Source organism: Pseudorca crassidens, chromosome 11 (assembly GCF_039906515.1).
Source record: "Pseudorca crassidens isolate mPseCra1 chromosome 11, mPseCra1.hap1, whole genome shotgun sequence".
In the NCBI taxonomy this organism is placed as follows: Eukaryota; Metazoa; Chordata; class Mammalia; order Artiodactyla; family Delphinidae; genus Pseudorca; species Pseudorca crassidens.
Genome location: NC_090306.1, coordinates 52409550 through 52427869, shown reverse-complemented (window position 1 = coordinate 52427869; position 18320 = coordinate 52409550). Strand labels below are relative to the sequence as shown.

The window sequence follows — 18320 nt, the reverse complement described above, 5'->3', positions numbered from 1 at the left end:
GGAAGTTCTGCATGGTGTGGCAAAAAAAAAAAAAAAGAGAGGATCTTGCTTCAGAGAAATAACATTTTAATGGGAGAAAAAGAAAATAAATACCTCAAATATATAAATAAGTGAATAAGATAATTTCAGATTATAATAAATGAAGAAAATACAGATGGTTCCCAATTTACAATGGTTTAACTTACCATAGTGGGAAAGTTATACACATTCGGTAGAACCTATACTTTGAATTTTGATCTTTAACCAGGCTAGCAGTATATGGTACAATACTTGCTCCTGATACTGGGCAACAGTATCAGGGCGAAGAGTATACTGGGTGAACTGCAGCTTCCTTCAGCTAGGTGATCCCAAGGGTAAACAACTTCTGCACTTAGAACCATTCTGCACCCATACAACCATTCTGTTTTTCATTTTCAGTACAGCATTCAATGAATTAATGAGATAGTCAACACTTCATTATAAAATAGGCTTTACGTTAGATGGTTTTGCCCAACTGTAGGCTAATGTAAGCATTCTGAGCATGTTTAAGGTAGACTAGGCTGAGCTATGATGTTTTGTAGGTTAGGTGTATCAAAGCATTTTCAACTTACAATGGGTTTATCTGGATGTAACCCCATTGTAAGTTGAGGAAGATCTGCACTACAGAATATTGAGAGCAAGAGAGACTGGGGTGGGTGTCTCTGGACTCTGAAGGGCAAGATGCTCAGGAGGTGCTCTCTGTGGAGGTGGTCATGAACTGAAATTGACCGTGCAAAGACTAGAGGGAGAGCCTTCAAGGCAGAGCTAACATTTAATGTGAGGTCTAGAACAAGCTTGGCACAGGGCATTGGTTTGCACCCTTGGAGCTTCCAGGGTGAAATCTGAAACCGGCTCCAATATTTGGAGGGCAAGGAGAGACCCAAGAAAGAGAGACCACTGCAGATCGCTAGGTGACACATTTAAGAAGCAAGAGAACTTAAAAGCTTGTCTTGGGTGCTAGAGGATGAGTAGATCTCCACACCTGCCCAGCAGATCTTAAGAGGTTTTACTGGGGTTCAGTCACGTATTCAGTCCAGATGGTCTCGGCAACACATTACTCTCAAGGCTACATCCTTGGAACAGCTCCCACTATGGGCACGGTGGGCAGAATGTACATTCCAAGGACAGGGGAGGGAGTGAGGAGCCTCAGACTGCCTGGGTACAGCTTGAGGGTCAACTGGTGGTCATGTCCTCTGACAGAGGGACAGAGGGAAGGCCAGTGTGGCTGAAGTGTAGGGAAAGAGGGGAACAGGGCTGTGAAGTGAGGTCAGAGAGGTTGAGGGGGGAGATGCTGAGCTTTCTCTCCAATGAGAAATTTAGATTTTTAATCTCATTTTAATAGGTAGGTAAATTCTGAGGTTTTCATCAAGGAGTGGGGTGCAGTATTATCTGATTTACATTCTTTAAGTCTCATTCTGGTCCCTATCAGGAGAGAAGGAACTTGACTTATCAGTTGGAGAATGCTACCTCAAGGTTAAATTCCTGTACTAGATTTAGCAAGTAAAGTTCATGTCATTGTAATTAGTTAATACTAGGTGGGTATGAATGTTAGACCAACGTAGAGAAATGTCCTAAAAAAGACTTTTGTTATGTATTGCCACAGAAGTGCCTTAAGCTCTAGGTGAGGCCAGGTGGTTGGATTCTGGGCAGCAGCTTTTATCTCCTTTGTATATAAGCCTTTCCCACCTTTTTTCCCCTTCCATCTTCTGTTCTCTAGATCAGTTAAACTTACCTTCTTTTTTTACAGGGAAGTGATTTTTCTAGCAGCATAACAGTTTTTCAGCTCTTGCTTATTTATAATTAAGTGCACTTTTAATATCAGTGGGGAGGCAAAGAGTTTTAACACCATTCAAACACCTACATCTCAGTGAATAAAACTGAAACATGTAATACAGAAGAGAAGAGCAGAAGAAAGTCTGGAGATTTAATTGTCAGTCCTCTACTTTGACAACTTTTCACTTCAACATCTTTCACTGTCAAGGTTACCATTTCTGAATTATCCTGTTTCCCTTGTCTTGCCAGCTGCTGCTGCTTGGGGAGCAATTTCAAAGTTTCATCCTCTCTGAATTTATCCTTCAGTTTCCAGTTTCTTCTTCCCTCAGCTTTTGCTGTTATAAAATTCACTTAAATTTTGCTTTTTTTTTTTAAACAGATAAATGTGACAATTCTGAAAGTGCTTTCGGCCCTTGACTGTGGTGGAAGTTTTTAAACTGATACCTGGTGTTCAGCACATTGAATGAGAAGTGAATGCCCCCTCCTTCTGTGCTCTTGTACAAAGTCCAGAAAAAGTGTATCATTCAGCTTTTTTTCTTTTGGGTTTTCCTCTTTGGTGATGCCCCTTTGTCCAAATTCCTTCATTGCCCTATTATACTTCAGTTTGCTCAAACTTGGTTGTTATTTAACAATCAGTTAGAATAAGTCACATTACAGATTGGATTTCTCCCTTCTCTTTTTCTTCTTGTCCACGGTGCCCTTTCTTTTCTTCCTCCCTCCTACCCCTTTCCCACTTTCTTCTTCCTGTGTGTCCCTTCCTAGTTTTATCCTAAAATAGTGACACATACTTGCTTGTTGTTGACAAGTACACAGTATATTTGGGTCTACCACATGACATGACCAGCGTTCAGCAAATACTCATTTGCTAGTTATTGAGCTGAAACTTGGGCCATGCCCTAGGTATTTCCAAATGTGTGGCACACAGTCCCTATCTTTAGGAATCTTATATGACAGGGAAGGATGGAGATAAGTAAATAGAAAATTATATTACACGTGGCAAGTGCCTAGTATGTAAAAGTAGGGCACTTAACGAGGTCTTGCCCAAATCCTATAGGAGGAATTCTAACCTGCACCCTGACCAATGAATAGAAGTTAGAATTTTGAAGAGTGGATGGGGTGAGGGGGGTGGGTGGCTAATATGTTTCAGGTGACAAGGAGGTGCGATTTAGCTGGAAGCCCTGGAAGAAATTTCGTAGAGTTAAAATGCTGACTATGAGTGTATGTGGAGAGAGAGATGGAGAAGAATGGAGTAAAATAAGACTGGAGATGTAAAGAGAAAGGTTTTTTTGTTTTTATCCCTGATACCAATACAAGTTTTGTGTAACCCTGCTAAGGATTATGGCCTTCTTCTTTTTTTTTTTTTTTAAAATAGAAGGGAATCATGTGAAGGTTATAATCATATGAAGGGTGTCTCATGATCATAGTTACATGTTTGACTACAGCATAGAAAAATGCATTACACTCAGTCAACAGTATTTATCAGGCACTTACTAAGTACTACATATGGCAAATAGAGTCATGGAAAAAGCAGACACAGACCCTGCCTTCAATTCCAGAGGATGGCAATATTGGCAGCAGGAAGTCCAGTTAGGAAGCTGTGTGTTGCCCATGAGAAATTTTGGTGGTCCGAATTGCAGTATTGCAGTAGGTATGGAACTAAGTGTGTAAGATTAACAGATATTCAGGAAATAGTATTGACAGAACATGGTAATTGACTGGACTGGCGTGGGGGTGGTATGAGAGGGAAGACAGGGGTCTTTACAGACTTCCAAATGTTGACCGGCATTCTCCTTCCTTTTTTAGTTTGACAGCCTGGTGACTTTGTGGTGTTTCTGTTTCCATATGTCTAGTTACCAGTTTGACCAGCTGTCAGTTCTGTCATCCCATTTGGTGGGTGGACAATGGTATGGAAAATACAATGGGTCATTGACCTTGTAGCAGAGGCCGTTTGCTATGGGAAACCTATTATCAAGAATTATGCTAAGCAGCTCTTCTTGTCAGATGAATTTTGCTAAACTGTTCATTCTGTTATAGGATATGCAGTCCAATATAGTCACAGGGATTGGATGTAGAAGAGCAGGCAGGATAGCTGCAAAAATGTGAGAAAAGTAGGAGCTCATAACAAAGCTATTAGTAAGAGTGCCCCCTCTGCAAAACAAACACAAAGGCAATAGAATGGAAGATTTTAAATGGGCATTTGGTTTACTGAGAGTGAATAATAAACCAGATTATTTCTTTAAGACACTTCCTGAGGACATAAGTATCCTGTATTACACCGTGAAGAAAGGTTTCTGGAAAATGCTGCACACTCATATATGCCTCTGGTTAAAAAAAAGAAAACATCTGGTTAAGTTTGTTGAACCCAGAATTTTGCAAATCTATTTGCCCCCTTTGTTTTTCACTAATACCGTATTAACATTCTGTGAAAGTGATGCCTCACAGAACACACAGATTAGGAAAATGCTGGTCTAATCAAGTAATGACCATAGTAATGGTTAATACTTATTGAGCATTTATTATCTTCTATGCATAGTGTTAAATTTTTTTCATGAACTATCTCATTTAGTTTTCATACAAACAATACTATGAGGTAGATATTGTTGTTATTCTCTCTCTTTTTTTTTTTTTTTGGTTGCAGAATTTATTTTTTCTAAATTCTTTTTTTTTTAACATCTTTATTGGGGTATAATTGCTTTATAATGTTGTGTTAGTTTCTGCTTTATAACAGGGTTAATCAGCTATACATATACACATATACCCATATCTCCTCCCCCTTGCATCTCCCTCCCACCCTCCCTATTCCACCCCTCTAGGTGGTCACAAAGCACCAAGCTGATCTCCCTGTGCTATGCAGCTGCTTCCCACTAGCTATCTATTTTACATTTGGTAGTATATATATGTCCATGCCACTCTCTCACTTCATCCAGCTTACCCTTCTCCCTCCCCATGTCCTCAGGTCCATTCTCTGTCTACGTCTTTATTCCTGCCCTGCCCCTAGGTTCTTCAGAAACTTTTTTTTTTTTAAGATACCATATATATGTGTTAGCATACGGCATTTGTTTTTCTCTTTCTGACTTACTTCACTCTGTATGACAGACTCTAGGTCCATCCATCTCACTAAAATAATTCAATTTCGTTTCTTTTTATGGCTGAGTAATATTCCATTGTATATATGTGCCACACCTTCTTTATCCATTCATCTGTCGATGGACACTTAGGTTGCTTCCATGTCCTGGCTATTGTAAATAGAGCTGCAATGAACATTGTGGTACATAACGCTTTTTGAATTATGGTTTTCTCAGGGTATATGCCCAGTAGTGGGTGCTGGGTCATATGGAAGTTCTATTTTTAGATTTTTTAGGAACCTCCATACTGTTCTCCATAGTGACTGTATCAATTTACATTCCACCAACAGGACAGGAGGGTTCCCTTTTCTCCACACCCTCTCCAGCATTTATTGTTTGTAGATTTTTTGTTGACGGCCATTCTGACTGGTGTGAGGTGATACCTCATTGTCATTTTGATTTGCATTTCTCTAATGATTAGTGATGTTGAGCATCCTTTCATGTGTTTGTTGGCAATCTGTATATCTTCTTTGGAGAAATGTCTATTTAGGTCTTCTGCCCATTTTTGGATTGGGTTTTTTGATTTTTTGATATTGAGCTGCATGAACTGCTTGTAAATTTTGGAGATTAATCCCTTGTCAGTTGCTTCATTTGCAAATATTTTCTCCCATTCTGAGGTTGTCTTTTCATCTTGTTTATGTTTTCCTTTGTTGTACAAAAGCTTTGGAGTTTCATTAGGTTTATTTGTTTATTTTTGTTTTTATTTCCCTTTCTCTAGGAGGTGAGTCAAAAAGGATCTTGCTGTGATTTATGTCATAGAGTGTTCTGCCTATGTTTTCCTCTAAGAGTTTTAGAGTGTCTGGCCTTACCTTTAGGTCTTTAATCCATTTTGAGTTTATTTTTGTGTATGGTGTTAGGGAGTGTTCTAATTTCATTCTTTTACATGTAGCTTCTTTTACATGTAGCTTCTTGGATCGATCCCTTGATCATTATGTAGTGTCCTTCTTTGTCTCTTGTAATAGTCTTTAAAGTCTATTTTGTCTGATATGAGAATTGCTACTCTTGCTTTCTTGTGATCTCCATTTGTATGGAATATCTTTTTCCACCCCCTAACTTTCAGTCTGTATGTGTCCCTAGGTCTGAAGTGGGTCTCTTGTAGACAGCATATATATGGGTCTTGTTTCTGTGTCCATCCAGCCAGTCTATGTCTTTTGGTTGGATCATTTAATCCATTTCCATTTAAAGTAATTATCAATATGTATGTTCCTATTACCATTTTCTCAATTGTTGTGGGTTTTATTTTTGTAGGTCTTTTCCTACTCTTATGTTTCCTGCCTAGAGAAGTTCCTTTAGCATTTGTTGTAAAGCTGTTTTGTGGTGCTGAATTCTCTAAGATTTTTCTTGTTTTGTAAAGGTTTTGATTTCCTTGTCGAATCTGAATGAGATCCTTGCTGGGCAGAGTAATCTTGGTTGTAGTTTTTTCCCTTTCATCTCTTTAAATATGTTCTGCCACTCCCTTCTGGCTTGCAGAGTTTCTGCTGAAAGATCAGCTGTTAACCTTATGGGGACTCCCATGTCTGTTATTTGTTGCTTTTCCCTTGCTGCTTTTAATATTTTTTCCTTGTATTTAATTTTTGACTGTTTGATTAATATGTGTCTTGACGTGTTTCTCCTTGGATTTATCATCTATGGGATTCTCTGAGCTTTCTAGACTTGATTATTTCCTTTCCCATATTAGGGAAATTTTCAACTATAATCTCTTCAAATATTTCTCAGTCCCTTTCTTTTTCTCTTCTTCTTCTGGAACCCCTATAATTCGAATGTTGGTGCATTTAATGTTGTCCCAGAGGTCTCTGAGACTGTTGTCAATTCTTCTCATTCTTTTTCCTTTTTTCTGGTCTGAGGTAGTTATTTCCACTATTTTATCTTCCAGGTCACTTATCCATTCTTCTACCTCTGTTATTCTGCTATTGATTCCTTCTAGAGAATTTTAAATTTCATTCATTGTGTTGTTCATCATTGTTTGTTTGCTCCTTAGTTCTTCTGGGTCCTTGTTAAATGTTTCTTGTATTTTCTATTTCCAAGATTTTATATCATGTTTACTATCATTACTCTGAATTTTTTTTCAGGTAGGCTGCCTATTTCCTCTTCATTTTTTGGTGTGGTGTGTTTTTACTTTGCTCCTTCATCTGCTGTGTGTTTCTATGTCTTGTCATTTTGCCTCACTTACTGTGTTTGGGGTCTCCTTTTCACAGGCTGCAGGTTCATATTTCCTGTTGTTTTTGGTGTCTGCCCCCAGTGGGTAACGTTTGTTCAGTGGGTTGTGTAGGGTTCCTGGTGGAGGGGACTAGTGCCTGTGTTCTGGTGGATAAGACTGGATCTTGTCTTTCTGGTGGGCAGGACCGTGTCCAGTGGTGTGTTTTGTGGTGTCAGTGACATTATTATGATTTTAGGCAGCCTCTCTGCTAATGGGTGGGGTTGTGGTCCTGCCTTGCTAGTTGTTTGGTGTAGGGTGTCCGGCACTCTGGCTGCTGGTTTTGAGTGGAGCTGGGTCTTACCGTTGAGATGGAGATCTCTGGGAGAGCTTTTGCCGTTTAATATTCCATCGAGCCGGGTGGTCTCTGGTGGACTAGTGTCCTGAACTCAGCTCTGCCACCTCAGAATCACATGCCTGACACCCAGCTGGGCTCACCAAGACCCTGTCAACCACACAGCTCAGAAGAAAAAGGAGAAGGAAAGAAAGAAAGAAAGAAAGAAAGAGAGAGAGAGAGAGAGAGAGAGGAAGGAAGGAAGGAAGGAAGGAAGGAAGGAAGGAAGGAAGAAAAGAAAGTTATTAAAATAAAAAATAAAAATTATTAAAAAGTAAAAAAAAAGAAAGAAAGGAGCAACCAAACCAAAAAACAATCCACCAATGATAAGAAGAGCTAAAAAACTATACTAAAAAAACACAAAAAACAAAAAAACGGATAGACAGAACCGTAGGACAAATGGTATAAGCAAAGCTCTACAGACAAAATCACACAAAGGCCACCGCCTCAATTTTGGGATGATTCGTTGTCTATTCAGGTATTACAGAGATGCAGGGTACATCACGTTGATGGTGGAGATTTATTCTCTTGCTCCTTGTGGCTGCTGGGAGAGGTTTCCCTTTCTCTTCTTTGTTCTCACAGGTTCTGGGGTTCAGCTTTGGATTGGCCCTTCCTCTGCGTGTAGGTCGCCTTAGGGCATCTGTTCTTCGCTCAGACAGGATGGGGTTAAAGTAGCAGTTGATTAGGGGGCTCTGCCTCACTCAGACCGGAGGGAGGGAGGGCATGGAATGCGGGGCGAGCCTGCGGCGGCAGAGGCCGGCATGACGTTGCAACAGCCTTAGGCGCCCCGTGTGTTCTCCTGGGGAAGTGGTCCCTGGATCATGGGACCCTGGCAGTGGCGGGCTGCACAGGCTCCCAGGAGGGGAGGTGTGGATAGTGACCTGTGCTCGCACACAGGCTTCTTGGTGGCTGCAGCAGCAGCCTTAGCATTTCATGCCCGTCTCTGGTGTCCCCACTGATAGGCGCAGCTCACGTCCGTCTTTGGAGCTCGTTCAGGCAGTGCTCTGAATCCCCTCCGCTTGGGCACCCCAAAACAATGGTCTCTTGCCTCTTAGGCAGTTCCAGACTTTGTCCCAGAGTCCCTGATTGCTAGCTGTGGCATAGTAGCCCCCTTCAGCCTGTGTTCACGCAGCCAACCCCAGTCCTCTCCCTGGAATCTGACCTCCGAAGCTGGAGCCTCAGCTCCCAGCCCCCACCCATCCCAGCAGGTGAGCAGACAAGCCTGTCAGGCTGGTGAGTGCTGGTCGGCACCGATCCTCTTGCGGGAATCTCCCCGCTTTGCCCTCTGCACCCCTGCACCCCTCCGAAGCTTCCGCCCTCCGCCACCGGCAGTCTCCGCCCACAAAGGGGCTTCCTAGCGTGTGGAAACTTTTCCTTCTTCACACCTCCCTCCCAGAGGGGCAGGTCCTGTCCCTATCTTTTGTCTCTGTTTTTTCTTTTTTCTTCTGCCCTACCCAGGTACGTGGGGAGTTTCTTTCCTTTTGGGAAGTCTGAGGTCTTCTGCCAGCGTTCAGTAGGTGTTCTGTAGGAGTTGTTCCACATATAGATGTATTTCTGATGTATTTGTGGGGAGGAGGGTGATCTCCACATCTTACTCCTCTACCATCTTGAAGGTCTCCCCTTCTCATTTTAAATACAATAAAAATACTCTTAGTTAAGTAATTTGTCCAAAGTCATATAGAAAGTAGGCAGGAAGCCAGATTTTAAACCAAGCAATCTAATCTGAAAGATCAAACACCTATTCCTTTGTACATTATCTAGACATGTCACAAGACCAAGGTCCGTGGAGGACTTGCAGCTATTGGGGCCACTGAAATTCTCTCCAGTCATCTCCCTCCACAGGCCTCTCATGCATTCAAGGAACAAAACATCCAAATGACTGAACACTTTCCGGTCTCATTCTTTTTGAGCCCCTATACATGCCAGCCTTTGGGCCAGGCTTTTCACATACATATCCCACATTAGAGAAGAAGAAACTGAAGCAGGAGATCCAGAAACTCGCATAAGATGACAGAATTAAAAACCAGGAGGGCCTGGACTCAAATCCAAACAATCTGACTCGGGGGTAAGTCTGTGTTCTTAGTCATACTGCGCTGTCTCCTCAACATCTGAATCGGCGCGCACAACTTCCCCAGGCCAAGAAGGGTTCATGTATACCCATATTAAATATAAGTAATATATCAATTTATTTTTTCATCCACTTATCGGTGTGAATGACTTCTCTTCAAAATTATACAACCATCATTGCCACCACTGAGTCATACTTTTGGATATAGTATATTTTGGAAGTGAAGGTGTAAGGAAAAAGATAACTTAGAGAACTCGAGGAAGGGGAGTCAATCTAGGTCAGGAAGTGACCTCACAAACTTGCAGTAGAGTGAAGGCAAGAATGTAGGTCAAACAAGATTAGAGTTCAAAATAGGATCCGAGAAGGCACAGGGTGATGGATGTATATTTTATCTGCCTCATAATAAAGGCAGATGGATTATATCTTATATATTTCACTTACCCCTTAGCAATATAGTAGTTAATATAAAGATTTTAGATTTAGACTATTTGGGATTTGACTTTTTACTCTATCATTAAACATGACCTCAGCAAATTTCCAAATTTCATCATCTGCAAATGGGGTTAGACATACCAACATCCCCAATTCGTCCTGAAAAACAATTGAAATAATATTGTATTAGGTGCTACAGAAAGTAGTTGCTCAATTTTTATTATGGGTAGCTATTATTTTATTATAACTTTGCTTCGCTTTCCTGAGTTTTGTAGTCTCAACTTGAAAATGTTAACCTGATATTTTTCATTTTGCTTTTCCATTTTTCTTCTACTTCTCATAAAGTACAGCATGGTAGATTCCAGTAATATTAAAACATCTGTGTATCTCTAGTAGCAGTGTTGTACAGTAAGGTGACTTTTTTTTTTTTGCGGTACACGGGTCTCTCACTGTTGTGGCCTCTCCCATTGCGGAGCACAGGCTCCGGCCGCGCAGACCCAGCGGCCATGGCTCACAGGCCCAGCCGCTCTGCGGCATGCGAGATCTTCCCAGACCGGGGCACGAACCCGTGTCCCCTGCATCGGCAGGTGGACTCAACCACTGCACCACCAGGGAAGCCTGTAAGGTGACTTTTTAAAAACACATTAGGAATAATAGATTTGAAGTGACTTTATTCTATGCAGGGATTCATCACACACATTTTATCTGAACTGTTTACCCTGACCATTTGACCTGGCCTTGAAGAAGGTTTTGTTTTGTTTGTTTTTCTTAAAGTAGAATAAGTCACTTATTTAAAGATTATTCAAACAACTGTGCCTTGGATTTTTTGAATAAGTTGAATCTATATTTATATGGAAAGAAAAATGGTAATGTTTCCCAGTTGATTTAGGCTGTTAAGTGAAATAAGATTGACTGAGGTAGGGCCTCTCTTACCTCTTGCATTGTATCAAGGTACTTTATTTGGAAAACTTTAATATTTTTTCTGTTCATAGTTTATATACAGTGAATAGCATTTTAATATAAGGAATGCAAATTGAGGTGTTAAGGTGTCATGGGAAGCTTTAAATGTAGCACAGTTATAATGGAAAAGCAATGGTTTCACATACTTAAGATTTTTATTTTTATTTTTTTTATTTGCAGGATGAGTAAGAGATACTTACAGAAAGCAACAAAAGGAAAACTGCTAATAATAATATTTATTGTAACCTTGTGGGGGAAAGTTGTGTCCAGTGCAAACCATCATAAAGGTAAGATGTTCTGTTTTCTTCCTCAGCTCTCTGAGGAAGGGGACTCCCTTTAACACAAACTATTATGTTCTGCTTTTACTGGTCAGTTAATTTTACTAAATGTGGGTCTGCCCATGGCAATTCTCTTTAAGTAAAAATGCAGAAAGAGTTATTCTTAATATGGCTTTGATAGGTAATGAATGATTATTTAAATGTTTCCAGGATTACTGACACTTCTGCAAATAATGTTCAAAGAGTATGGAATCGTGACTTTGTTTTCTTCTTAGCATTTCCATTTTTAAGATAATGATGTTAAAATGTTGACTTGACACGTAATAAAGATGAGTTTCAAATTGCAATCATCCTATAATGAAACCATCTTTAATGATATGTGTCTTAATAATACGTATACATGTAAATTTCCTTTCCGTGCTTTTTGTAGATCATATTTCTTCATGCCAGAGTACATCTTTGGCCACTCTTTTGATTCTACCCCAGTATGATACTGAGAAGGCTCAATTCTGCCATAGAACAGGGTGACGATATTTGTTTTATATGTGTGTGTTAAGCTTGACAGCTCAAAATTATGCCCTTTCTGTTCTCTTTTCTGAGCATAAGACTCAGTATAGTGAATACTTTTTCCAAATGAATTAAAATTCCATTTACTTTTATTTTAGTCTATTTCTGGACTGTCCCTACCATAATCAAGTATTCATAACCTGAAAAGTCAATTTAGATTTTTCTGTGAAATATGATTTTACAATTCTGTTCTCTTTCCTCTGTAAAGTCCACAGACTAGCAACTTACTTTCTTGTTTTATTTTTGATTGAAGAGAAAGTTAAGACTGCCTTGAATTTTGTAACACTTAAAATAGTTACACATGTGCATTTAATTACGGAACAAGTACACCAGGGAATGGAAAGAGGTGGTGTGAGGGAGGTATGCTTATAAGAGAAAATCTTTCCCCCCTGTGTTTAAAACCAAAAAGAGTCATCTTTCAAAATATGAATTTTATAAAGAGGTCCTTCATATTTCACAATCCTGTTTTTGCCCCACAGTGTGTGTGTGTGTGTGTGTGTGTGTGTGTGTGTGTGTGTGTGTGTGCGTGTGTGTGCATTTCTTCTTTTCTTTAGTACAGCACTTGGATCCACAGATAAAACTTTAAATTCTCTTGAATGAGGGTTACTGGTATAAAATTAAGAAGTTGTTAAGGAAGATGTTATTCACGTGTCTCCAAATTGGCTACAGTAAACCAAACTGAAGGACAAAGCAGCCTTAAATACTTACCTTGTAAAAAGGGGCAAACCACTGGGTCCAGGCCCCATGCCTTGGGCTTAACAGGAGAAGACACATCACCCATACATGGTCACCCCAGTGCACCTTCCCAGCCTATAAAAGTAGAATTGAGAGCTTTGGGGGAGATTCATAGTAATTGTGGGTGTCATTCCAGCAAAGCAAGGGTTCATGATAAGGATGCTTTCTCATCTCCAAAGCCAAGTGATGGGATCTCTAAGAGAATCATTCATGAGGACTGCTCTGCAGTGAATATTGCATACAATTTTTAAAGCTGTTTTTAAGACTTTTTAAGTTGTGTTATGTTCTATGCTAACTCCAAAACTAAGATCTTTTCTTACTTTTTGCCGAAAAATATATTTCTTGGACATAAGAGATTATACTTTGACTCAGAAAACTCAAAGTGCCAAACTCAAAGTTCTAAAACATTATAGAAGATAAACTTTTGTGTTGTTTTGCTGATCCATTTCCACCCTACCAAGAATATTTTGGAGGAAGAATTTAGGAAAGATTTCTCTGCCTCTCCCTCTTTCCCCTTTTCCTTTCTTTCTTCCCTTTACATTTTCCATGCAAAATGCCCCCTTTGTTTAAACTGTTTTACATTTAATAAGTGTAATGTACATATATGTTTTAGGACCTATTCATAGAATGAACACAAGTGTGCTCACCCCCGAGTTGAGACATGTAACATATCTAATTCTCTTGAACCTGATGATGTCTGCCACTCTAATTTCATTCCTTTGCCTCCTTACCCAAGAAAATCACTATTCTAAATTTTGTGATTATAATTCCCTTGCTTTTATTTATAATTTCACCATGTATTTATACCTATCCAAATGGCATGCTGCTTAATTCTGTTGTTATTGAATTTACATAATAGTATTATACTGTGTTTTTCTGTAATTTGCTAATTTGCCCAACAATATATTTGTGACATTCATTATACTGGATGGTAACTATAGTTAATACTAATTTTTTTTTTTACCGTTGCCCCATATTTTGTTGTATGAAGTCACCACAATTTATGTATTTATTCTCTTGTACCTGAACAGTTGGTGTTCTATTTTCTTGTCATTATGAACTATGCTTCTATGAATATTCTACTTCTTTCCTGGTGCACATTGCAAGGGTTTCTCAAGAGCACATTGCAAGGAGCAAAATTCTGGGTCACAGGGCATTGCATATCTTCAGTCTTACCAGATTATGTGAAAGGCTTTTTTCCAAAGTGGTAGTACTAAGAAAGTTGTTCAAGTTATTTCTTTTTACTGATGTATAGTAGATTTACAATATTATATTAATTTCAGGTATACAACATAGTAATTCAAAATTTGTATAGATTATATTCCATTTAAAGATTTTATAAAATATTGGCTATATTCCCTGTACTGTACAATATACCATTGTAGCTTATTTTATACATAATAGTTTGTACCTCTTAATCCTCTATCCCTATGCTTCCCCTCCCTCCTTTCCTCTCCCCACTGTTAATCACTAGTTTGTTCTCTATATCTGTGAGATTGTTTCTGTTTTGTCATATTCATTTGTTTATTTTAATAACATACAGTATTTGTCTTTGTGTGACTTATTTCACTAAGCACAATACCCTCCAGATCCATCCATGTTGTTGCAAATGGCAAATTTTCATTCCTTTTTATGGCTGAGTAGTATTCCTGTGTGTGTGTGTGTGTGTGTGTGTGTGTGTGTGTACTGCATCTTCTTTATCCATTCATCTTTTGATGGACATTTAGGTTGCTTCCGTAGCTTGGCTATTGTAAATAAGACTCCTTTGAGCACTGAGCGTATGAAAATTTCGAATTAGAGTTTGCGTGTGAATTTTTTTTTAATTGAAGTATAGTTGATTTACAATGTTGTGTTAGTTTCAAGTGTACAGCACAGTGATTCAGTTATACACATATATGTCTGTGTGTGTGTGTATGTGTATACACATTCTTTTCTCAGATTCTTTTCCCTTATAGGTTATCACAAATATTGAGTATAATTCCCTGTGCTATACAGTAGGTTGTTGTTGGTTATCTATTTTATATATAGTAGTGTGTATATGTTAATCCCAACCTCCTAATTTATCCCTCTCCCACCTCTTTCCCACTTGGTAACCAAAAGCTTGTTTTCTATGTCTGTGAATCTATTTCTGTTTTGTAAACAATTCATTTGTATCTTTTTTTTTTGATTCCACATATAAGCAATATCATATGATATTTGTCTTTTTCTGTCTGACTTACTTCACTTAGTATGATAATCTCTAGGTCCATCTGTGTTGCTGCAAATGGCATTATTTCATTATTTTTTATGGCTGAGTAGTATTCCATTGTATATATGTACCACATCTTCTTTATCCCTTCATTTGTCGATGGACATTTAGGTTGCTTCTATGTCTTGTCTATTGTAAATAGTGCTGCAATGAACATTGGGGTGCATGTATCTTTTCAAATTATAGTTTTCTCCAGATATATTGGATATACACCCAGGAGTGGAGTTGTTGAATCATATGGTAGATCTATTTTTTTTGTTTTGTTTTTGGAGGCAACTTCATCCTGTTTTCCATAGTGGCTGCACCAATTTACATACCCACCAGTAGTGTACAAGAGTTGCCTTTTCTTCACATCCTTGCCAACGTTTATTATTTGTGATCCTTTTTATGATAGCCATTTTGACAGGTGTGAGGTGATATCTCATTGTGGTTTTGATTTGCTTATCCCTGATTATTAGCGATGTTGAGCACCTTTTCATGTGCCTCTTGGCCATCTGTGTGTCTCCTTTAGAAAATTGCCTATTCATTTATGCCCATTTTTTTAATCAAGTTGTATGTTTTTTTGATTTTGAGTTGTATGAGTTGTTTATGTATATGGTATATTAATCCCTTATCCATCATATCATTTGCAAATATTTTCACCCATTTAGTAGGTTGTCTTTTGTTTTGTTGATGGCTTCCTTTGCTGTGCAAAAGCTTTTAAGTTTAATTAGGTCCCATTTGTTTATTTTTGCTTTTGTTTCCATTACTTTAAGAGACAGATCCAAAAATATATTGCTATGATTTATGTCAAAGAGTGTTCTGTCTATGTTTTCTTCCAGGAGTTTTATGATTTCAGGTCTTACATTTAAGTCTTTAATCCATTCTGAGCTTATTCTTGTATATGGTTTGAGAAAATGTTCTAATTCCATTCTTTAACTTGTAGCTGTCCAGTTTTCCCACGGCTTACTGAAGAGACTATTTTTTTTTCCCCATTGTATATACTTGCCTCCTCTGTCATAGATTAATTGACCATAAGTTCATGGCTTTATTTCTGGGCTCTCTGTTCCATTGATGTATTTCTATTTTCATGCCAATACCATCCTAATTTGATGGCTGTAGCTTTTAAGTCAGGGAGTGTGACACCTCCAGTTCTGTTCTTCTTACTCAAGTTTGCTTTGTCTATTCAGGGCCTTTTGTGTTTCCCTACAAATTTTAGAATTATTCATTCTAGTTCTGTAAAAAAAAAAAAAAGTGCCCAGCAGCACATTCCCCTCTTGTCATCCAAACGATATGCTCTCAGAATTCCCCCTGAGAGGGCTGCCTAGGTCCTTCTGTTGTGGCAGGCTGACTATGTAGGCTGACTGGTGGGCTTTGTTGGCCCCTAGCCCAGTTGATTACCAGACCCTGCCTTGTGTGGATGTTGCTAGCTACTGACTAGTGGGGCCTGGTCATGAGGCAGCTGACTGCAGAACCCCAAGGGGCCCTGGGGCTAATGTTGCCTCACTGGCGGTAGGAGTGAGGGTCCAGAAGACTCTGGAGCTGTTGCTCCACCTACTGGCAGGCAGGGCTGGGTCCTGGAGTCTGGCTGCAGGGCCCAGGGATCCCAGAGCTGGTATCAGATCACTGGTGGGCAGGGGTCTGGTTCCTGACACAGTTGGGTATGTGGTCCATGGTGTCCTGAAGCTTGTGTTGGCCTGCTAGTTGCAGGGCCAGGGCCCAGGGCCCAGATCCCAGGCCCCAGGCTCCACTGGTCCCAGGGTAGGGTCTAGCTTGCCGTAGGTGGACTAGGTCTTCAGGCTGAGGGACTGTGATTTTCTTGCATCTGGTGTCTGCCCCCTAGTGGGTTAGGCTGGTCTAGAGGCTGGTGCAGGCTTCTTGGATGGCAGGGCTGGTGTCTGCCTACTAGTGGGTGGAGCTGTGTCTTGGCCCTCTGGTCGGTAAGGCTGTGTCTAGAGGTGGCCGTGGGTTCAGGAAGTCATTAGGCAGCCTGTCTACTGATGGGTGGAGATGTGTCCTCACCCAGTTAGTTGTTTGGCCTGAGGCTCCCTAGCACTTATGCCTACAGGTTGTTGGGTGGGACCAGGTCTTGGCACTATTGAGCCAGAGGGAGGATCCCATGATGCCAGCTGCCAGCAGCAGTGTCCATGTGGTAGAAAGCTCCCTAATATGGCTACTGACAGTATCTATGTCCCGAGAATGAGCTACAGCCACCCCCCGCCTCTCCAGGTGACTCTCCAAGACCAGCAGTTAGATCTAGCCCATGCTCCTGTCAAATTACTGCTTTTGCCCTGGGTACCAGTGCATATGGGATTTTGTGTGGGCCTTTAAGGGTAAAGTCTCTGTTTCCCTCAGTCCTGGCACTCCCCAAATTAAGCTCCACTGGCCTTCAAAGCCAAATGCTCTGGGGACTTGTCTTCTCAGTGCAGGACCCCAGGGCTGCAGTTCGCCCACCCAGGGGTATGGGAATTGATTATATTGTGAGCCCACCTTTCCTATCCTACCTGTCCCATTGTGGTTCCTTCTTTAGGTTTTTAGTTGTGAAAAATCTTTTCCTGTAGGTTCTCGTCTTTTTCATAGATTGTTGTTCTGCAGATAGTTGTAATTTTGGTGTGCTCATGATAGGAGATGAGCTCAGGGTCTTTCTACTCCACCATCTTGGCCAATGCACCTATTCTCTCTTTATTTTTTTCCATTTAAATTACAGTGTGTCTTGTTTTGTTCCTCTTTGGGTTGATCCTCTTTGGGACTCTGTGCTTCCTGGACCTGGATTTCTGTTTCTTTTCCCAGGTTAATGAAGTGTTCAGGTATTATGTCTTAAAATATGTTCTCTGTTCCTTTTTCTCTCTCTCCTCCTTCTAGGACCCCTATAATGTGAATGTTAGTATGGTTGGTGTTGTCCAAGAGGTCTCTTAAACATCCTTCTTTCTTTTTTTTTTTTTCTTTTCTGTTCAGCTTCAGTGATTTTCACTACTGTGCCTTCCAGTTCACTGATCCAGCCCTCTGTATCATATAATCTACTGTTGATTCCTTCTAACTTATTTTTTATTTCACTTATTGTATTCTTCATGTCTGTTTGATTCTTCTTTATATTTTCTAAATCTTTCTTAAAAACTTCTAACTTCTCATTCTATTCATCCATTCTTCTCCTGAGTTCCTTGATCATCTTTATAATAATTTCCTTGAACTCTTTATCAGATAAATTGCCTATCTCCATTTAGTTCTTCTTCTGGAGTTGTAACTTGTTCCTTTGTTTGGAACATGTTCCTCCATTTGGAACATATTCCTCTGCCACCTCATTTACCACTTTTAATATCTATGTATCTGGTAGTTTAGTTGTTTTTCCCAACCTTGGAGAAGTAGCCTTTTGTAAGAGATGTCCTCTGCGTCCCAACAGCACACTCCTCTCTGATCACCAGAGCTACATGCTCTAGTGGTGCCCCCTATTTAGACTGTGTGGGTCCTTCTGTTGTGGTGGGCTGACTACTGTGGGCAGTCTGGTAGATGTGGCTGGCCCAGGGTCTGGTTGGTTGCCAGGCTCTGCCTTGTATGGAGGCTGGCTATGGAAGCCTTTGGGGTTCTGGAGCTAGTGTTGACTCACTGATGGGC

At 40.0% G+C, this 18320-nt stretch overlaps 1 protein-coding gene across 2 annotated transcripts in view; it reads left to right on the top strand.

Moving 5' to 3' along the window:
• The window catches only part of TAFA2 (TAFA chemokine like family member 2), a 554547-nt gene that overhangs the window by 379642 nt on the left and 156585 nt on the right, over positions 1 to 18320 (top strand). For both annotated transcript variants that reach the window (XM_067697196.1, XM_067697195.1), the window contains exon 2: positions 11085 to 11191. In XM_067697196.1, coding sequence (XP_067553297.1) covers positions 11086 to 11191 — 106 coding nt within the window. In that variant the 5' untranslated portion in view covers position 11085. The remainder of the gene's footprint in view (positions 1 to 11084; positions 11192 to 18320) is intronic.